Source organism: Scyliorhinus canicula, chromosome 4 (assembly GCF_902713615.1).
Source record: "Scyliorhinus canicula chromosome 4, sScyCan1.1, whole genome shotgun sequence".
NCBI lineage: Eukaryota > Metazoa > Chordata > Chondrichthyes > Carcharhiniformes > Scyliorhinidae > Scyliorhinus > Scyliorhinus canicula.
In genome coordinates this window covers 184583186-184609630 of record NC_052149.1, presented here as the reverse complement: position 1 = coordinate 184609630, position 26445 = coordinate 184583186, and the positions used below count along the sequence as shown (strand labels likewise).

Below are 26445 nucleotides of genomic sequence, written 5' to 3'. Positions count from 1 at the left end.
TACCTGCCCCTCCACCTATCTTTGTATCATCGGCAAACTTGGCCAGAATGCCCCCAGTCCCGTCATCTAGATCGTTAATATATAAAGAGGACTTCTTTACATCAAGGACTTCTACATCAGACTCCCATTTATTGACTGCAGCTCCGCCTTCAACACCATGAAATGAAATGAAAATCGCTTATTGTCACGAGTAGGCTTCAAATGAAGTTACTGTGAAAAGCCCCTAGTCGCCACATTCCGGCGCCTGTTCGGGGAGGCTGTTACGGGAATCGAACCGTGCTGCTGGCTTGCCTTGGTCTGCTTTCACCATAATCCCAGCCAAGCTGCGAGTCAATCTCGCGATTGAGCCATGGTTTCCAGTTGAGGAACGTACGTACTGCTTCCTTTGGCAAGCAGTCGTCCACACATTTGATGATGAAGTCTGTGACGGTGGTGGCATACCCATTAATTTACACTGGTTTTAAGTTGGACAAAGCTCCAAAACCTAGGACTTGGCTCCCCACTCTGCAACTGGATGCTCGATTTTCTGACCAACAGACCACAATCAGTAAGAATGAACAACAGCACCTCCTCCACAATAGTCCTCAATACCGGGGCCCCACAAGGCTGCATACTTAGCCCCCTACTCTACTCCCTGTACACGCACGACTGCGTGGCAAAACTTGGTTCCAACTCCACCTACAGGTTTGCTGATGATACGACCATAGTGGGCCGGATCTCGAATAACGACGAGTCAGAATACAGGAGGGTGATTGAGAACCTAGTGGAGTGGTGTAATGACAACAATCTCTCCCTCAATGCCAGCAAAACTAAAGAGCTGGTCATTGACTTCAGGAAGCAAAGTACTGTGCACACCCCTGTCAGCATCAATGGGGCCGAGGTGGAGATGGTTAGCAGTTTCAAGTTCCTAGGGATGCACATCTCCAAAAGTCTGTCCTGGTCCACCCATATTGACGCTACCAACAAGAAAGCACAACAGCGCCTATACTTCCTCAGGAAACTAAGGAAATTTGGCATGTCCACATTAACCCTTACCAACTTTTATAAATGCACCATAAAAGCATCCTATCTGGCTGAATCACAGCCTGGTATGGCAACTGCTCAGCCCAGGATCGCAACAGAACTTCACAGAGTCGTGAACACAGCCCAGTCCATCACACAAACCTGCTTCCCATCCATTGACTCTATCTACACCTCCCACTGCCTGGGGAAAGTGGGCAGCATAATCAAAGACCCCCCCCCCCCACCCAGCTTACTCACTCTTCCAACTTCTTCCATTGGGCAGGAGATACAAAAGTCTGAGAACACGCACAAACAGACTCAAAAACAGCTTCTTCCCCGCTGTTACCAGACTCCTAAACGACCCTCTTATGAACTGACCTCATTAACACTACACCCTGCATGCTTTATCCAATGCCGGTGCTTATGTAGTTATATGTATACCTTGTGTTGTCCTATTATGTATTTTCTTTTATTCCCTTTTCTTCCCAGGTACTTAATGATCTGTTGAGCTGCTCGCAGAAAAATACTTTTCACTGTACCTCGGTACACATGCCAATAACGAAATCCAATCCAATCCAAGTCCTTCATTTAAATCTGTCTTTAAAAGTTTAATATTTTTTCATTGCCATTTCTTCAATAATAGTCTTTTCTCTCTTCATAATTACCGTTTTACTGATACTGCATTCATGATTTATTGTGGACTTAATACTGCTCATTTTAATCTTTCTTACTTGTCTATTATATTAACCTCAATTTCACCATTTAATTATCAAGCTCTTTGCTGTCAGATTGACATTTATCTTTTTGAGATCTAACATTCCTTCCTTCATATGGATAATGTGTAATTATTGTACTTGTGTTTTCAGTGGTGATAATCCTGATCCTAATCCTTGTAATAGTTGTGGTGATTCTCGTCAGTGTGATCAGTGTGCGGTTTAAATGCTGTGACCTTGAGGATGCATCACAAGGTACCCCACCTATTTATAATACTTTTCTGCCAAAATTGTCTAATGTTAGCCAATAAATGTACTCTGTCATAAATCAAACATTTTATTTATCAATAAGACTATTCTTCTAAACTAAGTTTGAATGACTCAACTTGCAATTACAAAGTGCAACTTTACACTTCTAGCACCTAGATATCGAGCCATCATTCATAAAGTGATATTTTATCTGTAATTTATTTCATTGTTAGAAGCTATCAACTGTCTCACTTACTACACTTTCTGGAAAGACGCATGAACATATATTGTTAAAGTATTTTAAAAATTAAATTCAATGCAATGTTTTGCTCATATCTTGCAATTTATTCTTCGATAGTTTCAGCTTTTTTTGCCTATTATTTTAATAGGTACAAGGAAGGCAAGGAACGCAGCACCAGCAGAAAGGTAAGTTGAGGCAATTAAAACTCATGTTTAACTAGTCATTAAAGATTGAAATGTAACACACAACACTGGTTCTGATTTTTAAAAAATATCTATACATCTGCATTTCCCCTCAGCTCCCAGGTTAATGGAGAAAAGGAGAGCATCACTCTGGTTTCCATGCGGACTCTAAGTACTGAAACTGGTGTGTAGTTGCTGAATACAAAATTCTGAATATTTTGCTCCTGTTGTAAATGGATTCTGCAGTAATTATACATGTATTGGATATTATTTTGTACTTTAGGAGGACAAGAATCATCGGTGCAGGGGTCTCTTCAGAATGATTCAATTGAAGCTGGTGAGCCTGATAAACACTCTCAACAAATAAATCATGCAAAGGTGTGTTTTTTTAAAGGGTAAAATTTAAACTAAACAACAAACTGTGATGATAAGATTACTTCCTTGTAAAGTACTCAATTTCCTTCACCTCTTCTACATACAAAGAAATTATCTTCTTCTTTGAAGTCACTATCTCATAATTTTCTTCTGAAATTGGAATAATTTATTGCAACACTTGCCTATCAAGTATCTACCTCATAAAATAATCTGAAAACACACCTTTGACAAATCTTCATCTTATTCATTTCTTTGTTCCCTCCTGTAACTCTCCCGCTTTTTCCAAGTGGAGGCATTAAAACAGGTTTATGTGAAATGTAAGGGAAGCAAGTTATCACTAGGGGGGCATTTCCCCCTTTTAAGGTTAAACTTTCACTTACAGAGTTAAAAGAGGACCAATCAAAATGGCAGCTAATTATGATTTTCCTGGAGGAAAGACGAAAATAAATCGTGGCTAACTAATTGTGTAATAAAGGAGGGAGGGGAAAAGGCAGAGGACACAGACAAGGAAGAGTAAGGGGAAAGGGAATATGAATAAGAATAGATGAGGGCGGAGAAAATAAGGAAGGGAGGAGGAGAACTGGTGAGATAAAGAGCACAAAGGCAGATAAATGATATGGGAATGAATGGAAGACAGAAGGGGTGAAAAGCAACTGGGAGAAGGAGGCGGGGTGAAAGGATGGGTCGAAGGGAGGGCAAGAGGAGGAAGGGGAGAGAAAAGTACAAGTAGAATGAAGAAGTTAAAAGAGAGCGCCCTGCCAGCGGCCTGGACCCCGCCAGTTGCAAGGTCAGACTTCTCCCATCGGATCCCAGGATCATCCAGCCGCAGCCGCCGACCGAGGAAGCGAGGGAAACGCGGCGGTCTGCAGGTTAGACTGAAGCAATGCGGTTTCAAGACCTCTCTCCCCAGCATACTCCTGGCAAATGTCCAAGCAATTGAAAACAAGCTGGATGAACGTAACACCAGACTTACTTCTCAGAGGGAAGTAAGATACTGCTGTGTGCTCTGTTTCACAGAGCCATGGCTCACCCCCACCTCACCGGACTGTGCCATACAACCTGAAGGCTTCTCAATTCACTGGGCGGACCTCACCGTGTCATCAGGCAAAGCAAAGGGTGGAGGGGTGTGCCTCCTCATCAACTCCTCCTGGTGCTTGGATGTGGTGACCCTGGTGACCTACTGCTCCCCGGACCTGGAATATCTGACCGTGAAGTGCCGCCCATACTATCTTCCACAGGAGTTCATTTCAGCCATTATCACAGCGGTCTACATCCCACCCCAGACAGAAGTGAGGAAGGCGCTGGACAAACTACACAGTTATAAACAACTACGAAACAGAACATCTGGAGGTTTTGTTCATCGTGGCCGGAGACATCAACAAGGCCAACCTCAAGAGTGTACTGCCAAAATTCCACCAGCACATCTCCTGTCCCACCATGGGCGACAACACTCTTGACCACTGCTACTCAAAAATCAAGGGCACCTACCGTTCCATCCCCCGACTGCACTTTGGGAATTCAGACCATAAGACGGTGCTCCTTCTCCAGGCATACAAGCAGAAACTTAAGCAGGAGAATCCAGCTAAGAAGGTCGTGCAGTGCTGGTCCGAGGAAACAGAAGAGCTCTTATGTGACTGCTTAGAGACAGTGGACTGGTCCATATTTAAGAACTCAGCGACCAACTTAAATGAGTATGCCACCACCGTCACAGACTTCTTCAGCAAATGTGTGGACGACTGCGTGCCAAAGAAAGCAGTACGTACGTTCCCCAACCGGAAACCATGGCTCAATCGTGAGATTGACTCACTACTGAAGTACAGATCTGAGGCGTTCAAGTCAGACGACCCTGACCTATACAAGAAATCCAAGTACGACCTCCGCAAAGCCATCCGAGATGCCAAGGGAGAATATCAAACCAAGCCAGAGTCACAGACAGACTCTCAGTGGTTGTGGCAAGGACTAAACAACATAACGGGCTACAAAGCGAAGCCGAGCAGTATCTCCGGCAGCAGCGCACCCCTCCCCGATGAACTCAATGCATTCTATCCCCGGGTCGAGCAGCTAACCAACAATCCGCTGTTGAGTGCCCAAGCGGCCAATAACTCACCCATACTCACCATCACAGCTTCCGAAGTCAGATCGGCCTTCCTGAAAGTGAACCCTCGGAAGGCGACGGGCCCGGACGGGATTCCTGGTCATGCACTCAGAGCCTGTGCGGACCAGCTGGCAGAGGTATTCACAGACATCTTTAACCTGTCCCTACTCCACTGCGAGGTCCCCACCTGCTTCAAGAATACCACCATCATACCGGTGCCAAAGAAGATCCAGGCAACATGCCTCAATGTCTACTGCCCGGTGGCCCTGACGTCAATCATAATGGCCCTACATTCATCCCAAGAGCATCTCAACAACAAGGACTTCTACATCAGATTCCTATTTATTGACTACAGCTCTGCCTTCAACACCATAATCCAAGCCAAGCTTATATCAAAGTTCCAAACCTAGGACTTGGCTCCCAACTCTGCAACTGGACCTTTGATTTTCTGACCAACAGACCACAATCAGTAAGAATGAACAACAGCACCTCCTCCACAATAGTCCTCAATACCGGGGCCCTGCAAGGCTGCGTACTTAGCCCCCTACTCTACTCCCTGTACACACATGACTGCGTGTCAAAATTTGGTTCCCACTCCATCTACAAGTTTGCTGACGATACGACCATAGTGGGCCGGATCTCGAATAACGACGAGTCCGAATACAGGAGGGAGATGAGAACCTAGTGTAGTGGTGCAGTGACAACAATCTCTCCCTCAATGCCAGCAAAACTAAAGAGCTGGTCATCGACTTCAGGAAGCAAAGTACTGTACACACCCCTGTCAGCATCAACGGGGCCGAGGTGGAGATGGTTAGCAGTTTCAAATTCCTAGGGGTGCACATCTCCAAAAATCTGTCCTGGTCCACCCACGTCGACGCTATCACCAAGAAAGCACAACAGCGCCTATACTTCCTCAGGAAACTAAGGAAATTCGGCATGTCCACATTAACCCTTACCAACTTTTACAGATGCACCATAGAAAGCACCCTATCTGGCTGCATCACAGTCTGGTATGGCAACTGCTCGCCCAGGACTGCAAGAAACTTCAGAGAGTCGTGAACACTGCCCAGTCCATCACACTAACCTGCCTCCCATCCTGGGGAGAGCGGGCAGCATAATCAAAGATCCCTCCCACCCGGCTTACTCACTCTTCCAACTTCTTCTATCGGGCAGGAGGTACAAAAGTCTGAGAACACACACAAACAATCTCAAAAACAGCTTCTTTACTGCTGTTACCAGACTCCTAAATGACCCTCTTATGGACTGACCTCATTAACACTACACCCTGTATGCTTCATCCGATACCGGTGCTTATGTAGTTACATTGTATACCTTCTGTTGCCCTATTATGTATTTTCTTTTATTCACTTTTCTTCCCATGTACTCAATGATCTGTTGAGCTGCTCGCAGAAAAATACTTTTCACTGTACCTCGGTACAAGTGACAATAAACAAATCCAATCCAATCCAGAGAGGGAGGATGAAGGAAATTCAGGGAAAGAGGACAAGTGGGAAGGAGGAAAGTAAGAAAGGGATGGGAGTGAGAGTAAAGTAAGACTGATGTAGGAACTGTGAAGAAGAAAGAGGCGAAAATTGGAAACAGAAAGGGAGGGAGAGAAGAATGTAAGGAGGAGAGGATAGGGAAGTGAAAGAATGAAGAGAAGGAGAGGAAAGTGCATTCGGAGGTTGTCGCTGCAATGTTAGAAGTTGCCTCATTAGTCTCAATTAGTCACATAGGTTACATTCATTGGACTCCTGCAGGTGCAGCACCATTGAAATCCTGAGATCACCTACCATTTTAAATATATAGCAGATACTATAAATTAAATAAGAGATACTATAATTTAAAAATAATTTTTTTTTTCATATGTAAAAGAGCCGGCACAGGGATTGTTTGGAGATTCAAGACAGTGCAGATCTTGAGTGATCTTCTTATTATTGATTTATCCATATCGACGGTGTCAATGCCATTACTCTAAACTATTTCCCATCACAATTATTTATTAACCTTTTTTATATTTAATTTCAGCAGGTATAAAGAAATGGACAGAGGCTGATGTTGCAGGTAGATAAAAACTACAAAGGAACATGGAGAAACTCTCACATTCCAACACGGAGAACTTTATTTTCACCTAATCTACAAATACTTTAAATAAAGCAACTTCTGAAAACCTTCTCGCATGGAATCACGGACTAATGTATGAGCTATTTTCCAGAATGCTGTACCACTTTGGGTACTAAAGTATACTATAGCGCAGTAACATTTAGACAATTTGTAACTTTGTAAGTTACATTTTTGTTAATGATCATTTTTGTCAATAGATGTCTGAAGAATAATGGTGGAAAAATTGGGTGGAACATTGACAATTTTAAATATGTTACATTTGAATATGTTTGGAGTACTGAGGAATATCCTCAGTTCAAAGCCTTGATTTGATCATAGGTAACTAGATTCAGAGCGGGACACTGGCTTTAACTTTCCTTCTTCCATTCTGTTTACCTATTCTGGAAAACCTTTCTACACATTTCCGACACTGCTGCTATTAAAAAGAATACTGATTAGAGATTGCAATACAACAACACATTCAGCAAAATGCAAGAAGGGAAATACTATAGCTGTTTGTTTCTATACATTTCTATACGTTCAGTTTCCAAGCCACCACCACCACCCCCTCCCCGCCTGCCCCCAACCCTGAACATCCCATGACAAATTTGTTACAGAAATATAAATGCATTTTCCAGAAATGACCCAGAAAAATAATGAGGCCAAAATTTCTGCAGAAGTGCCTGGAATTTTGGCAGGATCTTATAGACTGGGTCTAGGTCTACAGTAGGAGGACCCGCTGGACCTTATGAACAGCAGACACTACCGTTCCACCCTCTCCCTCCCTCCGCAAATTTGTCAAATCTTTGATGCAAATATGAATCCAGGACTGGGAATTTTCTTCAGTTCAAGCCTCTCAAACACCTGGGGTAAGATGGAGGTTCTGAAACCAATGAGGTGAGACTTACTGATCTCTAGAAAATGGGCCTCACTGAGAGCGTTCTAGGCTAGAGAAGAATTGTAGATCCTGGAAAAGCTGTTCAGATATTCTGATTCGTTCCCTTACACAATATATCAAGGAGGTTCTTTCTGGAATATCTTATGCGTTGATTTGAGCAGCCCTCAAAGGTGGCCAAGAAGTTCCCATCACACAGACAGGTACCAGTTATCTGTCACGTGCTGGTCCCATTAAGAATTACCCACCCTCTCACTGACCCTGAAAAGTTTACTGAATCAGTACCGAAGAGCAACAGTTGGTATAATTCCAGAATAACTGCCATATTTGACACATGCAGATCTTCCTGGGCAATTCATCTAGCTTTACCTATTTTTTATGTAAGAAATTAAAATTGAATTGACGGGGAGGATGGTGAGCCAACTTCGCTGCTCGCGAGTGGCACTTTATGAGCGCAGGGATGAGGCGAAACACCTATTGGCTGACTAGTTGAGGCGGCATGTGGCCGCACAGGAGATAGTCCAGGTTAAGGATGATGGGGAAGGGCTAGTTACTGCTCCGGTTAAGATTGATGGAGCTTTTGAGGCTTTTCACCAGAGGCTTTACACGTCAGAGCTGCCGGAGGGTGGCTCGGAGATAGAGCAGTTTTTGGACAGATTGGACTTCCCCAGAGGAACAGGAGGCAGTCCGTGAAGATGGAGAGACTGACGCCCAATGGGCCGAAGAGGAGGTGCGAAGGAGACGCCGCATCAGGCCTCACGTGTACCAGTAGCGCCTGTCATTCAAGGCCGTGTTGGACCAGGAATACTGTCGAAGACGCCAGCTGAGCAGGGGGACAGTGCGACATATCTGCTGGATGATGGTGCACCTGGAACCGCAAGGGTATGGGGTAGGGCACTCGCCCCCGCTGGCCGTCAAGGTGACGGTCACCCTGTACTTTTACTCCACAGGGTCTTTCCAGACGCCGAATGGAAATCTGTCCGGGATCTCACAGAGTGTGGTGCAGAGATACAGCCGCGCCATCACGGAGGCCACATATGCCAGGTCAGCACAATATATCAGCTTCAAAGTGGACCGAGCCCTCCAGGATGCCGGGCAACTGGGTTCCCCGTCATTGCCGGAATGCTCCAGTTATAGGAAGTGAACGACGGGATGTATGTCTCCCTACGAGCACCGTCCCATGACAGGCCAGTCTTCACAAACCAAAACAAGTTCCACTCAACGAACTTGCGGTTGGTGTGTGACCATGAGCTACACATCATGCACTTTATGTACGACTGCAGTGGATAACCCTTGTTGTCCAGGAGCCAACGTGAGGCCTCGTCCGATGAGGAGGATGCGGGAGGGAGAGGATGGGCAGGACATGGGTCCCTGGCAGGCACGGGAGGCCGCACGATGTGTGTGCCAGGGCCAACGCGCACTGGATGCTCTGATCACCTCCACATTAACCAACTGGGAGTGCGGGGGGTGGGAACTGGCCAGGGACACGGCACCCCCCCCCCCCCCCCCCCCACCCCCGGCCTGCAACCCACTCCGTGATTCATACCTGCCTGCCGCACTATGGGGTGCAAGCCCTGTGAGACATCGCGTTCATCCTCCTCCTCCAGCATGTCGATCCTCTGCGGCGCGATGTTGTGAAGGATGCAGCAGGCCGCCGCAATCCGGATAACCCTCTCAGAATCATACTGGAGGGCCTGTCCAGAGCGGTCAAGGCACCTGAACTGCATCTTCAGGAGGCCGAAGCACCGCGCGATCACGCTCCTGGTCGCTGCATGGGCGTCCTTGTAGCGTGTCTCTACCTCGGTCTGTGGCCTCCGGATAGGTGTTATCAGCCACGACTGCAGTGTATAACCCTTGTTGTCCAGGTGCCAACTCCCACGGCCGGGAGGGCGTCTCGAACATGTCAGGAATCGTCGAGAGTGCCAGGATGAAGGCGTCGTGCATACTGCCCGGGTATCGGGCACAGACATGTATGACGTGCAGTGATAATCACAAGTCAGCTGCATGTTCATCGAGTGGACCCCTTTTGGTTGGTGTAGAGCAGCCTGTCATCTGCAGGTATTTGTAGGGGGACATGCATCCTATCGATCACCCCCTGGACAGGGGCATATCGACAGTGGTGGCAAACCCCGCTGCTCGGGAATCCTAGTGAGCTCAGTCCACATAGAAATTGATGTATTGACCCGACTGGGCATACAGAGCCTCTGTGATGGCACAAATATACCTCTGCACCAGCTCTATGAGATCCCAGACAGGTACCCACTCAGCACCTGGAAGGACCCCATGGTGTGAACATTTAGGGCGACCATCACGTTGAACGCCACTGGGAGCGGGTGTCCTCCCCCACATCCCGTGGTGCCAGATGTGCCATGATCTGGCAAATATGTTGAACTGCTCCCCTGCTCAGCCAGAGCCTTCGATGGCATGCCCGATCCGGCAGGTCTTCAAATGACAAGCGCTGCTGGTACAAATGAGGCCTCATGCGGCGTCTCTTTTCCACCTCCTTCTCCTCGGCTTGTTGGGCGGCTGTCTCTCTATCTGGCTGTCTCCTGGGGCAAGCTCCGCTGCTGCAGCTTCCTCCTCCTCGAGCAGCTTCAGCTCGTACAGCCGCAGGCATCCCCCGGACTGCGGTGACTAGCAGGAAGGCCACCATTGCTGGTCGAATTCCAATTTCCACAGTCTGCAGGTGGTGAAAGGCTGATATGTTAGTTTGGTGTGTACACCCGTGCCCAACTCAGGTCCACTGGGCCCCGGTTGGCACTGCAGGCTCTGCCCCCGCATGTCTTTCCCCACCATTTCCGCACTCCTGGCCCCGTCGGTGCCCGGCACCGTGGGGGCCTCTGGCCCTCTCGGCCGTCCCTGCTGCCGGGGGTACTGTCGGCTGGTGCTGCCCTTGACAGCAGTACGCTCCGTGGACCCGCCCGGTGCCCCTGTAGGGGCTACAGTGGGCGTTGTCCTTCAGTGGGTCACATGATGCCCCGCCGGTGGGTGGCTGCCGGGTTTGGGGGGGGGGGGGGGGGTGGTTGGTATGGTGAAGTGTGGGGTTCGGGGTTGGGGTTGGAAGCACACATACGGCTGGCGTCACTCTGCAGAACCAGGGGCCAAGGTGGGTGGTCAGTGGGTTACGCAACCTTGCAGGGTGCGGCAATGGCGACCCGTGCCTGGGCACCATCCCAGTCCCATGCGGGTCACCTCGGCCACAGGGCCCATTCCCCTGTCACCCCCACCTCCAGCCCGAAGTTATGCCTCTCCATGTCCTACCTCCTCTCTCTCCCTCATCAGCCATGATCCCGGTTTCACGATTCTTAAAAGCCCGTCGGGAAGTCGATCCATCGGAAATGAAGAATCGCGGAGGCTCCGGCGAATATCGGGTCCGGCCCACGAATGGTATGTAAACAGCGTTTACTGTACGTGTGTTCCAGACTGTATTGACGCCGCTGTCGAGGTGACGGAGAATCGCAATTTGCCGTCAAATCGGCACCTGCCGCGAATTCGGCTTTGGAACCAATTCTCCACCCAATCACGTTTCGCAGTTTTGGTATGTGCCAATGGAGAATCCCGGCCAGACTCTCTCACACTATCTCTCTCACAGACACACACCGACTCACACACACCGGCTCACATACACATACCGACTCACACACACACCGACTCACATACACACACCGACTTACATACACACACCGACTCACACACACACCGACTCACACACACACACCGGTACTCACACACACACACACACACACACACCGACTCACATACACATACCGACTCACACACACACCGACTCACATACACACATCGACTCACACACACACCGACTCACACACACACACCGACTCACACACACACCGACTCACATACACACATCGAATCACACACACACCGACTCACACACACACACCGACTCGCACACACCAACTCACATACACATACCGACTCACACACACACCGACTCACATACACACATCGACTCACACACACACCGACTCACACACACACACCGACTCACACACACACCGACTCACATACACACACCAACTCACACACACACCGACTCACATACACACACCAACTCACACACACACCGGTACTCACACACACACACACACACACACCGACTCACATACACACACCGACTCACACACACATACTGTCTCACACACAGACACCGCCTCACACACACACCGACTCACACACACACACTGACTCACACACACACACCGGTACTCACACACCGACTCACACACACACACTGACTCACACACACACACACCGATACTCACACACACACACACACACACCGACTCACATACACACACCGACTCACACACACATACTGTCTCACACATACACACCGCCTCAACACACACACCAGTTCTCACACACACACTGACTCACATACACATACCGACTCACATACACACTGGCTGGAATTCTCCGTCCATTGGGTTTCTCGGCAAATTGGGGTGGCTTCAATGGCAAATCCCATTGACAAATGGCAGAAGTAGAAATTCCCACCGTCAGCGAATGGCGTGCTGCCAAGAAACATGGAGCTGTGTCACACACTCACTGACACACACACACACACACATATACAGAAACTCTCACATGGACTCACTTTTATAGATTTAGATATATCATCAGGTGTACCGAGGTACAGTGAAAAGTATTGTTCTGCGTATCGTTCCATGTATGAGAAACGTAAGACATACTATAAAACACAATGTAAATACATAGACATGGACATCGGGTGAAGAATACGGAGTGTAGTAGTACTACTCAGTACAGAGGATGTGTGGAGAGATCAGTTTAGTGCATAAGAGGGTCATTCAGAACTCTGGTAACTGCGGGGAAGAAGCTGTTTTTGAATGTGTTAGTGTGTGTTCAGGGACTTTTGTATCTGCCCGATGGAAGTGGTAGGAAGAGTGTGGTGAACGTATTGCATTAACCATTCACCATGTATGTAACTGTACCACGCTGTTGCCCATGAGGGCTCCACCTATGGACCATTATAAGGTATTACCTGTGTGTATCATGTTGGTACCTTTATGGGCTCCGCCCCAGGCTCTTTCCCTTGAGGGGAGGTAGCCCTGTAGGCGGTTCTCAGTAGCAGAGCAGTCGCAGGCAGGCACTGTTCTAGTCGATTAAAGCCAGTTTACATTTACTCTCTGTTCACGTGAATTGATGGTCGCATCAATTTAATCGACTGCAACACCACAATGGAACCGGCCCTCAAACCTGACCGACTGGAACTCGGCCCGCAAGCCGCGGAGGCGAAAGGGATTTTTTCGCACTGGCTCCGCTGTTTCGAGGCCTATCTTGCAGCCTCCTCCTCGCCTTACGTCTCCGACGGTCAGAAGCTGAGCCTCCTCCATGCCCGAGTGAGCCATCGAATCTCTGTACAACTCGAGGAAGCTTCCACTTACTCAGACGCTCTCGAGATGTTGAAGCGCCTATACGTAAGGCCAGTGAATGAGGTGTACGCGCGGCATCTCCTCACTACTCGCCGCCAACACCCCGGGGAATCGCTGGAGGAGTACCTACACGACCTCAAAGTCCTTGCGCGAAGTTGCAACTACCAGGCCATTATGGCCACTCAACATATGGACCTCGCAGTCCGGGACGCCTACGTGGCTGGAGTCAGGTCCAACTATGTGAGACAGCGCCTACTCGAGAAGGGTGCCCTAGACCTCGAAGAGACGGTAAAGCTAGCCTCCTCCCTAAGACATGGACATCGGGTGAAGAAGCATTCCAAAGCCTCAACGCGTTCCGTCTGATCACGCGACCCCCTCGTGGACCCCTGACCAAGAGTACCCCAGGCCTGTGCCGCGCGGCTGCCCGTCCAACACGGGGGGCTACCCTGCTATTTCTGCGGCCAGCATCAGCACCCCACACAGCGCTGCCTGGCACGGAACACAAACTGTAGCAACTGCGGAAGAAAAGAACATTTTGCTAAAGTTTGCCTGGCCAGGTCCAAACCTGCAAAATCGCAGGCCCGCCCCTCAGCCTCGCAGGCCCACAGATCCCGCAGTGTAGCAGCTTGCCTGCCGGCTCTGCCCCTGGATGCGTCATCGGCCTTGTGCTGTCCATGGGGGCAGCCATCTCCAAGCCCGCACAACGTGTGCGACTCACGGGGGCCGCCATCTTGGCCATCCTCGTCCACGCGGCCCGCCACGTGCGACTCGTGGGGGCCGCCATCTTGGATGCCATCTTACTCACCGCCCGACACGTGCGACCGACGCGGGCCACCATCTTGCCAGCCATCTGCAACGCCGCCCGACACGTGCGACCGACGGGCGCAGCCATCTTGGTACCACCCCAGCACCTTCGACCACGCCAGCTACCCGCAACACAGCGCAGTCACCCTGGACCAGTCATGACCCAAACACCTCCGGAGCTCTATGATGACCATCCGGGTAAATGGACACAAAATACCTTGTCTGTTCGACTCTGGGAGCACATAGAGCTTTATTCATCCAGAGATGGTAAGACGCTGCTCGCTCCCAATCTTCCTGGCGCACCAAACCATCTCCCTCGCTTCCGAGTCGCACTCGGTGCAGATCCGGGGGTGCACTACCTCAACCCTCACAATACAGGGCGGCGAGTACGCCAATTTTAAGTTTTATGTACTCCCCGACCTCTGCTGTCCTCTCCTGTTGGGACTGGACTTTCAGTGTAACCTCAAGAGCCTAACTCTGAAATTCAGCAGGCCCCTACCCCCACTCACTGTATGTAGCCTCGCGACACTAAAAGTCGACCCTCCCCTACTCTTTGCAAATCTCACCACCGACTGTAAGCCAGTCGCCACCAGAAGCAGGCGGTATAGCATTCAGGACAGGACTTTTATCAAGTCCGAGGTCCAGCGACTCTTGCGGGAGGGGATCATCGAGGCCAGCAATAGCCCCTGGAGAGCTCAGGTGGTGGTTGTCAGGACCGGGGACAAGATCCGGATGGTTGTAGATTACAGCCAAACCATAAACCGGTACACGCACATTGATGCGTACCCCCTTCCCCTGATCGCAGACACGGTTAACCAGATCGCTTACTACCGGGTGTTCTCCAATGTGGATCTGAAGTCTGCATACCACCAGCTCCCAATCTGCCCGGGGGACCGCCACTACACGGCCTTTGAGGCAGACGGCCGCCTCTTCCACTTCTTCCGGGTCCCCTTCAGCGTCACAAATGGGGTCTCGGTCTTCCAAAGAACGATGGACCGAATGGTGGACCAGTACGGGCTGCGGGCCACATTTCCGTGCTTGGACATCGTCACCATCTGCGCCCATAATCAGCAGGGCCACGATGCCAACCTCCAGCGATTTCTCCAAACCGCCCAAACCCTTAACCTCACTTACAACAAGGAGAAATGCGTTTTCTGCACAACCAGACTAGCCATCCTCGGCTATGTCGTGGAAAACGGGGTTCTGGGACCCAACCCTCCTGCAACTCCCCTTCCCCACTGCTGCAAGGCCCTGAAAAGGTGCCTCGGGTTCTTTTCCTATTACGCCCAGTGGGTCCCAACTATGCGGACAAAGCCCGCCCACTAATCAAGGCCACCATCTTCCCACTGGCAGCCAAGGCCCGCCAGGCCTTCAGCTGCATCAAGGCAGACATCGCCAAAGCTGCAGTTAGGAGTCCGTCCCCTTCCAGGTGGAGAGCGACGCGTCAGAGGTCGCTCTCGCCACTACCCTCAATCAGGCAGGCAGGCCAGAAGCATTTTTTTCACGTCCCTCACCGCCTCTGAAATTCGACACTCCTCAGTCGAAAAAGAAGCCCAAGCCATAGTGGAAGCCGTGCGGCACTGGAGGCACGACCTCGCTGGTAGGAGGTTAACCCTCGTCACCAACCAACGATCGGTAGCTTTCATATTCAATAATACGCAGCGGGCCAAAATCAAGAATGATAAGATCTTAAGGTGGAGGATTGAACTCTCCTATAATTACAATATAGTATATCGTCCTGGGAAGCTCAACGAGCCCCCAGATGCCCTGTCCCGCGACACATGCGCCAGCGCGCAAGGTGACCGACTCCGGGCTATCCACGATGACCTCTGCCACCCGGGGGTCATCCAGCTTCTCCACTACATCAAGGCCCGCAATCTGCCCTACTCCACTGAGGAGGTCAGAGCCATGACCAGGGACTGCCCGATCTGCACGGAATGCAAGCCACACTTCTATCGACCGGATAAGGCCCACCCGGTAAAGGCATCCCGGCCCTTTGAGCGCCTCAGTATCGATTTCAAAGGGCCCCTCCCCTCCACCACTGCAACACATATTTCCTCAACACCATTGACGAACTCTGCCGCTTCCCCTTTGCAATCCCCTGCCCCGACATGACCGCTGCCACCGTCATTAAAGCCCTACATAGTGTCTTCACCCTGTTTGGTTTCCCAAGTATGTTCACAGTGACCGGGGCTCATCGTTCATGAGCGACGAACTGCATCAGTACCTGCTCGGTAAGGGCATCGTCTTGAGCAGGACTACCAGTTATAACCCCCGAGGAAACGAGCAAGAGGAGAGGGAGAACGCGATGGTCTGGAAGGCCGTCCTCCTGGCCCTACAGTCTAGAAATCACCCAGTCTCCCACTGGCACGAGGTCCTCCCCGACGCACTCCACTCTATTAGGTCCCTCCTTTGCACGGCCACAAATGAGACCCCTCATGACCACCTGTTTGTTTTCCCCAGGAAATCCACCTTCGGGGCCTCGCTTCCATTATGGCTGAAGACACCAGGGCTCGTCCTACTCCGCAAACACGTCAGGAGCCATAAGTCCGACCCCCTGTCGAGAGGGTCCAGCTCCTACACACCAACCCCCACATAGAACACCCTGACAGCCGACAGGATACGGTTTCCCTCCGGGACCTAGCGCCCGTAGGTTCCACTACCACCACCACCCCAACTTACCCCGCCCAACCTACGCTGACCAGCGCCCCCGCTCCTACATGGCACCCGCACCCCCCCCCCCCCCCCCCCATTCCCCCTTCACCGACCCACAGGAATGAAGCTCCAGAAGACACGCTCCCGGAGTCCGCGTCTGTACCCGCACCGGTAACTTCACTACCCATGCCCGCACGGATGAGTTCGACACCTGGGCCAGCTGCGATATCAGAGCTTCGGCGATCACAGCACACGATCAGGGCGCCGGACAGGCTGACCTTGTGAACCCTTCACCCCCGCCGGACTTCATTTTTTTTAACATGGGGTGAATGTGGTGAATATATTGCATTAACCATTCACCATGTATGTAATTGGACCACGCTGTTGCCCATGAGGGCTCCACCATTGGACCATTGTAAGGTATTACCTATGATGTATCATGTTGAGGCCTTTGTGGGCTCCGCCCCTGGCTCCTCCCCTTGAGGGGAGGTATAAAGAGCAGTAGCCCTGTAGGCGGCTCTCAGTAGCAGAGCAGTTGCAGGCAGGCACTGTTCTCGTCGATTAAAGCCACAGTTTACTTCAACTTCTTGTTTCGCGTGAATTGATGGTCGCATCAAAGAGAGAATAACCCGGGTGAGAGGGTTGTTTGATTATGCTGCACGCTTTCCCAAGGCAGCAGGAGGTGTAGACAGAGTCAATGGATGGGAGGTGGGTTGACGTGATTGACTGTGCTGTATTCATGACTTCTTACGGTCTTGGGCCGAGCAGTTGCCATATCAAGCTGCGATGCATCCAGTTAGGATGCTTTCTATGGTGCATCTGTAAAAATTGGTAAGAGTAATTGTGAACATGCCAAATTTCCTTAGTTTCCTGAGGACGCATAGGAGCTATTGTGCTTTCTTGGTCATAGCTTCGATGGGTGGATTAGGACAGATTGTTGGTGATGTGTACACCTCAGAATTTGAAGCTGTCAACCATCTCCACCTCGGCACCATTGATGCAGACAGGGTGTGAACGACACTTCGCTCCCTGAAGTCAATAACCAGCTCCTTAGTTTTTGCTGACATTGAGGGAGAGTTTTCTGTCATTACACCACGCCACTAGGTTCTCTATCGCCCTCCTGTACTTTGACTCACTGTTGTTTGAGATCCGACCCACTACTGTTGTGTCATCAGCAAACTTGTAGATGGAACTAGAGCTGAATTTTTCCACACAGTCGTGTGTATAGGGTGTATAGTGGGCTAACTATGCAGCCTTGTGGGGCCCCGGTATTGAGGACTATCATCGGGGAGGTTGGTTGTTGATCCTTATTGATTGTGGTCTATGGGTCAGGATGTGGAGGATCCAGTTACAGAGGGAGGAGCCAAGTCCTAGGTTTTGGAGTTTTGATATGAGCTAGGCTGGGATTATGGTGTTGAATGTGGAGCTGTAGTCAATGAATAGCAGTCTGACGTAGGAATCCTTGTTGTCAAGATGCTCCAGGGATGAGTGTAGGGCCAGGGAGATAGCGTCTGTTGTGGGCCGGTTGCAGTGGATCAAGGCATTCTGGGAGTACGGAGTTGATGTGTCTCATGACCAACCTCTCGAAGCACTTCATCATGATAAATGTCAGGGCCACCGGATGGTAGTCATTGTGGCACATTGCCTGGTTCTTCTTTGGAACCAATTTGATGGTAGTCTTCTTGAAGCAGGTGGAGACCTTGGAACGGAGTAGGGAGAGGTTGAAGATGTCTATGAACTAACCCATTCTGCACTGGACCCACGATGTTTGTACACTTTACCTCAGGAAGATACCTCAGGTGGCAGCTGGGCCTTCCTTCTATTTGATGGGCCTTCCCAATCCCGTTGGCCTTCCCAACGTTCACCCATTCCACAGGCCTTTCCATCTTTTATCTGCTCCATGGACGTTCTCAAACTCCACCCTCTCTGCAGAACTTCCCGACATCCAATTGCTCCATCGACTTTCACAACCTTCAACCCCTCATTCCCAACTTCCACCCACTCCGCAGAACCTTCTGACCCCCACCTACTGAGCTGGCTTTCCTGATCTCGACCTGCTGCACGACATTTCCAACATCCTCCTGATTGCTGAACGCTTGTTGCTTCATGCTTACCACCCTTCTCACCAGTGTAGGCAACAGTTATAGATAGAGTGTAGAGACTAGCGTTAGTTGAGTGTAGATTGTAGATTAATAGATTATTATTTACCATAGGAGTAAGTGGTTGAGCTTTAATAAGTAGTGTAAATAAAAGTTAGCTTTGTTAATGAACTTAGCTTCTGTGACCTTTGTGAACACTACGACATCCATCCTGATAACATGAATCACAAAGAACACCACACCAGCCTCTGATTGAATGGCAGTTCTCTGAGGTGGGACTTCCTGATCCAGAAGGGAAGAACATCCACCTCTGTATGGCCAATTGCTTGATGAATGGGGCAGCTGGTATTCTGCTCCCACCTGACGTTTTTTATCCAGGATGAAAAGCGGAACCTGGCGCCTCGTATAATTCAGCATGATGTTGGTTTTGATATTGGGACAAGTAAAACTTCCTGCTCTAATCAGAAATGTACTGTACGAATTAAATTATGGAAAAGGAACTTAGAAAAAGCTTTCAAATTGGTCAGATTTGGTAATCAAACCTACCTTATCAAATATGCTTTCATGTAACTTTGCTTGAACTAAGAATACAGTGGCGGAATTCTTCACCTTGCGACGCCGCAAGCTCTCATGCGGCGATTCTGGCATCCGTCCAAAATTACGGTGCGCGCCAAGCACCGATTCAGGCACCATGCCCCTGCTCCCATCCATCCTGCGCCGGTCAGGTTGTGTCACCCAGGACCAACAGCACACTGTAATTAAGTTCCCAGCAGATACATGCTTCCCTTGTTCAACCACATCTGTAGGACCTTCCCACACACAAGCCTCTAAGCATGGAGGTGATTGGTGGCACACTGTGAGCCTCTCCACCACACAACCAGGTGCCACTCTGTTGGTGGGATAACACACATCCCACCCAGTGAGGAGATCTACAATAGACCCCACTGGAGAGGCAGGACAGGGACCGCAGAGCTGATCACTGGCACGGGTTGTGGCAGCCACCGGTACCTCTGTTGACAGGGATGGTTGGTGAGGATAGAGGCTCCACAATGCCATTCACTGCTGGGGACAGGGGTGCAGTTTGGAAGGCAACATATTGGGGGGAACAGCTGAGGGATGGAGCTGAGATTGGAGAGGACATGTGGTGCGTGGAGCTGAAGTGTAACTCAGGGTCACCATGTAGCCTGTTGGATCTAGATGGGGAAGGGAATATTCATCTTGCTAACATGCCTCTCTTTCCCAACACCTGAAGAAAATTAATTTTGCAGGAACGCTTCCTATCTACTTGGCCAGATTACATATGCCATTGCGAACAAACAGAGGCTGGACACACATGGCTTGCTTGGGGAGCACCCTGCACAAGAAGAGCCTTCCCCAGAAGACCAGGGGACAGTGGGCGAGGTGGAGAGCCAGCCGCCCAACAGGCCAAGGAGGAGGTGTGAAGGAGGCAGCCTGTTCTCGAGGACCTGCCGTACTGCCAAAGACTCTGGCCAACCAGGAAGACCTAGCACCATCTGTGCCAGATGATGCGTACCTGCCACAGCGGGTGTTTGGAGGAGAACACCCACTCCTTGTGTCTGTCAAGATGACGGTCTCCCTGAACCTGGGTCTTTCCAGGAGCTGAGCAGGGACCTGCCACATCTCCCAGACATTCAGACTTCCAGACATCCACATTGTGATGAATGCCCTCGGTGCCCGGGCAGCAGACTCTGTAAAGTTCAGTCTGGACCAAACCCATCAGGATGCCTGGGCAGCAGGATTTGCCAGCATCGCTGGCATGCCCCAGGTCAGCGGGTATTCGATGGAACACATGTCCTCCTACGAGCAGCGGCTCATCAAGAGGGTGACCTTCATCAATCGGAAGTGCTTCCACCCTCTGAATGTGCATTGGTGTGTGACCACCAGCTGCACATCATGCACGGCTGTGTCCATTACCTGGGCACGACACATACATCCTGGCGCACTTACCAGTTCCCAGCACCTTTGAGGCACTCCCGCAGGTGAAGGGTTGGCACTTGGGCTACAAGGGTTATCCACTGAGATGTTGGCTGATGATGCCTGTCTGGAGGCCCAAGACCAAGGCAGAGAACGTGATGGTTCAGTTGGGTCGCTTGAGAGTTACAAGTTAGCTAGGAAGGCTCTAAAGAGAGAGCTAAAAAGAGCCAAGCGAGGACATGAGAAGTCTTTGGCAGGTAGGATCAAGGAGAACCCTAAAGCTTTCTATAGGTATGTCAGGAATAAAAGAATGACTAAGGTAAGAGTAGGGCCAATCAAGGACAGTAGAGGGAAGTTGTGCGTAGAGTCCGAGGAGATAGGAGAGGTGCTAAATGAGTATTTTTCGTCAGTATTCACACAGGAAAAAGACAAAGTTGTTGAGGAGAAGACTGAGATACAGGCTACTAGACTAGAAGGGCTTGAGGTTCATAAGGAGGAGGTGTTAGCGATTCTGGAAAGTGTGAAAATAGATAAGTCTTCTGGGCCGGATGGGATTTATCCTAGGATTCTCTGGGAAGCTAGGGAGGAGATTGCTGAGCCTTTGGCTTTGATCTTTAAGTCATCTTTGTCTACAGGAATAGTGCCAGAGGACTGGAGGATAGCAAATGTTGTCCCCTTGTACAAGAAGGGGAGTAGAGATAACCCCGGTAACTATAGACCAGTGAGCCTTACTTCTGTTGTGGGAAAAGTCTTGGAAAGGTTTATAAGAGATAGGATGTATAATCATCTGGAAAGGAATAATTTGATTAGAGATAGTCAACATGGTTTTGTGAAGGGTAGGTTGTGCCTCACAAACCTCATTGAGTTCTTCGAGAAGGTGACCAAACAGGTGGATGAGGGTAAAGCAGTTGATGTGGTGTATATGGATTTCAGTAAAGCGTTTGATAAGGTTCCCCACGGTAGGCTATTGCAGAAAATACAGAGGCATGGGATTCAGGGTGATTTAGCAGTTTGGATCAGAAATTGGCTAGCTGATCGAAGACAAAGAGTGGTGGTTAATGGGAAATGCTCTGACTGGTGTCCAGTTACTAGTGGTGTGCCACAAGGATCTGTTTTGGGGCCATTGCTGTTTGTCATTTTTATAAATGACCTGGAGGAGGGCGTAGAAGGATGGATGAGTATATTTGCAGATGACACTAAAGTCGGTGGAGTTGTGGACAGTGCAGAAGGATGTTACAAGTTACAGAGGGACATAGATAAGCTGCAGAGCTGGGCTGACAGGTGGCAAATGGAGTTTAATGCAGAAAAGTGTGAGGTGATTCATTTTGGAAGGAATAACAGAAAGGCAGAGTACTGGGCTAATGGTAAGATTCTTGGTAGTGTGGACGAGCAGAGAGATCTCGGTGTCCATGTCCATAGATCCCTGAAAGTTGCCACCCAGGTTGAGAGGGTTGTTAAGAAGGCGTACGGTGTGTTAGCTTTTATTGGTAGAGGAATTGAGTTTCGGAGCCATGAGGTCATGTTGCAGTTGTACAAAACTCTGGTGCGGCCGCATTTGGAGTATTGTGTGCAGTTCTGGTCGCCACATTATAGGAAGGATGTGGAAGCATTGGAAAGGGTACAGAGGAGATTTACAAGAATGTTGCCTGGTATGGAGGGAAGATCATATGAGGAAAGGCTGAAGGACTTGAGGCTGTTTTCATTAGAGAGAAGAAGGTTAAGAGGGGACTTAATTGAGGCATACAAGATGATCAGAGGATTAGATAGGGTGGACATCGAGAGCCTTTTTCCTCAGATGGTGATGTCCAGCACGAGGGGACATAGCTTTAAATTGAGGGGAGATAGATATAGGACAGATGTCAGAGGTAGGTTCTTTACTCAGAGAGTAGTAAAGGCGTGAAGTGCCCTGCCTGCATTAGTAGTGGACTCGCCAACACTAAACGCATTCAAATGGTCATTGGATAGGCATATGGACGATAAGGGAATAGTGTAGAGGGACTTTAGAAGGGTTTCACAGGGCGGTGCAACATCGTGGGCCGAAGGGCCTGTACTGCGCTGTAATGTTCTATGTTCTATGTTCTATGTTCTATGTTCTATGTTCTAACAGCTATAATGATGCCCATGCAGCAACCAGGAGTGTCATTGAATGATGCATAGATGTGCTAAAGATGTGTTTCTGATGCCTAGACCGCTCTGGTGGGGCTCTCCAATATACCCCCAGGTGGGTCTCGAACTTTGTAGTAGCCTGCTGTGTCCTGTACAACTTTGCACAGTAGAGGGAGGACTTGCTGAAAGAGGAGGAAGAATGCCAGTCCATCTGGTAAGGAGGATGAGAATATCTAGGAAAAACCGGGCATGGAACCTGGGCTGGCATACCAGGCCACCCTCTGTATGCCCCAGGGCCACCGCACACAGGACACCCGCATCACCTCCAGATTTGCCAACAAGGAGGCCTCGCCACTGGCAACTCCAACACCCTGTCCCAACTCTCCATACTAACCCGCCTTCACCCCCTTCCAAGTGATGCCCCCTTACCCATAGCCGTCCACATCCTCTCCTGTCCTTCATCCCTTTACTCCATCCCACCATTCCAGCTCACCCTCACCCCTCCAAGAGTTCTACCACTTTCACTACAGGATGTTGGCCCTGGGTTGCCGGTATCAGCGCGTCTTGTCCAGAGGACGGAGGATGATGACGACTTGCTGCGAGATGAACTCTGGTGCTTCTCATCATTTGACAAGCTCCTGCCTCCAGAATCACCATCCACTGTCCTCCCAGGTGATCCCAACATGTGTGCTGGCCATTCCATCTCAGGAAGCCATGTATCCTTTGGTGGGGAGGGGGAGGGCAGTTATGGCTATGGTGAGCGGTGATGGGCCACCCACTGGGTAAGCTCTCCTACAAAGCAGCCTCACACTTATGGTCCCGTTCCCTGCCGCCTCTGAGGGTATCCCCAGGTGGAACACCCAATTGTCTTGGGGGCCCTGCCCTGTGCCATCCTCCACCACCCACACCGCACACCACCAGCCTCCCACAGCTCCCATCTAGCACATCCTCTAATTCCAACCCAGCTCAGCTTTCACAGCCTTCAGATAGAGGATTGGGGCAGGGCGGAATCTTGGTGAAAAAGTGTTTTAAGGATAACTCTGTACATATTGTGCCCTGACCCTTACCTATAACACAAGTGCTGCATCCGTGCCAACTTAACTGGTATCTAACTTCCTTATTTTACATGGACTACTGTTCCTTCTCGGTGTGACCGCCGACAGCACATCAGAGTGGGCCTGCTGCATATCTTGCCCTCTGACCAGAGGTGCCTTTGGCAGCTGTCCTCGAGAGGGCCTGGACTAGGAGGGGTCCAGTCGACTTTCAAATGTCACAGGTGACAAGGTGCCACCCTATTCTGCCCGCTGCCCATGAGCTGCACCAGTGTCAGGTAATGGGGATTCAGAAACACTGAGGTGTTCCAGCATCTCCCCTACGGGAGGCACCAGCACAGATCCCTTCACTTCCTCCTCTCTCTGGGTGCTTGGTGGCACCTGGGCTATTCCATGGGCCGGAGGTGAGGCCAGAGTGAGTACCGGAGGCTCCACCATCAGCTGGCGCGACCAGTATTAAAGTCCTGCTCTTGTCTCAACATCTGAGCCATATCCCTCTGTGCCTCAGTCATGTCCCTCTATGTTTTGCCCAAGCACCCGGCCAATGCTCTCAACGTCATCAGCCATGATCCTTTGTGACTGTGCCAAGCAATGGAGCGCCGCAGCAATGTCCATGTTGGCCTGGTACATGCGCCTGCATCTCCACCAATGACGGGATAATTCTTTCCAGAAGAATGTCCAGACTACAGCTAGTTCCTGGATCAGGCAGCCCTCCGATCTGCCCACTCTTTTGGAAGTTCTACCTGTACCTGATGTGCTGTAGCATGTGTGACGTGCACACCAGAAGGTGACTCGGGAGCCTCTTCACTAAAATGCTCCACTAAGGTAATAGTCTCTGCAATGGTGGAGGGTGCAAGTGAATGTAGTGCCGAGAAGTCAGTGTCGTCCCCGGACTGGTCCTCCAGGGTGTGCTGGGATTATGGCTGGGGTCGTGGTACCCCAGACGGGCCGGCATGGTCTGATGATGATCCTGCAAGACAAAAGGCAATACACGTGGTAAGATCTTGAGAAGTAGTGATCTGGGGTAGAGAGGGGTGATTCACATGCTGCACGAACATCATGTTGCATTAGGGGCTCACTTGGCTGTTGCGTGCTGACCTCCGCCTCAGAGATAGCCCTCTCCTGCACCTCTCCGGATAATGCCATTGCCCTCTGCTTGGTGGGGGTGAGAGACCAGAGGTCTGGGATGGCCCTCTGGTCTTCAGCCGCTCCCTTCTCTTATGGGATCTCTTTTCCTAGGGGACACATAAAGGACATGGCGAGACGCATGGAGGTGAGTTGCATGGGGTCTGTAACTGGTGGCATGTGCGTGCAAGACACCGAGCCAAAGAGGACAATACAAGTGTTGGGTTTAGTTCAGGGGCTGGTTTAGCTCACTCAGCTAAATCACTGGCTTTTAAAGCAGACCAAGCAGGCCAGCAGCACGGTTCAATTCCTGTACCAGCCTCCCCGGACAGGCGCCGGAATGTGGCGACTAGGGGCTTTTCACAGTAACTTCATTGAAGCCTACTCGTGACAATAAGCGATTTTCATTTTTCATTTCATTTCAGGTTGTATGTAAGGGAGTTCCAAGCAGATAGGTTTTGATTGGCCTCTAGGGGAGTGAAGGGGGGGGGGGGGAGTGATGTGAGGAATGAGGGACAGGACTAATGCCGGGGGAACAGAGGAGCCCTAAGGAGGTTACTCATCTTCTCAGAGCACTCACCACCTCTGCCATCTCCGCCCAGGCCCCGTTGACAACTGTAGGCGGTAGCCTCCTGCTCATCCTGGGAAAGAGTGTGTTCCACTTCTGCTCCACTGCATACAACATTTGATCAAGCTCCGCTCCTGCAAAAGGGGGAGGTGGGTGGCAGCTGTTCGTGGAGATCTAATTGGCTGGAATGAGAGTGTGTGGGGAGTGGAGTGCTTATAAGTAGCTCCAGCATGTGAAGCTCTCCAATGCCAAATCCAGCCCCAGCGAATCCGACGCTGGCAGAAGGAGAATGCTCTAGACTCACATGGGCAGAGTGCTGGACCTTAGCCTGTCATAAATTGCATGAGGAATAGCGCCTCCAAGGGGAACGCGAACTACATGCACTTCAGCACTGGCAGCAACACTTTTTTTTATAAACGTTTTTTACTGGGTTTTTGAACAAAGTATATTTACCGTTATGTACACAGGTTAAGAGACATATGTATATATATATGCACACATATATAGAAGAGAAGGGCACACCCAAACATACCAAAGAAAAGAAAATAGTAAATAACAAAAAAAAACGACAATAAAAAATAAAATAGAATAACTGGTAGTGATTGTGCACCAGCTCAACAGCAGCAACTCTGTACACCTGGCAAAATTATTTACAATACATAAGTGGGCGACTGTTGGTGGGACGGAGGTGGAGGGGTTGGAGACTGGGGAGGTAAATATACATTTGGGTGCCGAATAAACAATTACAGTGAGCAATACTCGAATGGGTTTGGTGTTGGTGTTGTCGCTTGCTTATCCTGGACGGTTCTCGCTGCCGTCTCGCGCTCAT

At 50.1% G+C, this 26445-nt stretch overlaps 1 protein-coding gene across 6 annotated transcripts in view; it reads left to right on the top strand.

Moving 5' to 3' along the window:
- ecscr (endothelial cell surface expressed chemotaxis and apoptosis regulator) overlaps nt 1–7031 on the top strand; it is a 69690-nt gene extending 62659 nt beyond the window's left edge. Inside the window, exons 7-11 of one of the 6 annotated variants that reach the window (XM_038793474.1) lie at nt 1869–1970; nt 2354–2390; nt 2504–2571; nt 2674–2724; nt 6886–7031. In XM_038793474.1, the coding sequence (XP_038649402.1) occupies nt 1869–1970; nt 2354–2390; nt 2504–2571; nt 2674–2724; nt 6886–6929 (302 nt within the window). In that variant the 3' untranslated portion in view covers nt 6930–7031. Of the gene's footprint in view, nt 1–1868; nt 1971–2353; nt 2391–2503; nt 2572–2670; nt 2766–6885 lie in introns of all 6 variants that reach the window. The other 5 variants (XM_038793471.1, XM_038793473.1, XM_038793472.1 and 2 more) reach the window with 5 other exon arrangements.
- The last annotated feature ends 19414 nt before the right edge of the window (nt 7032–26445 follow it).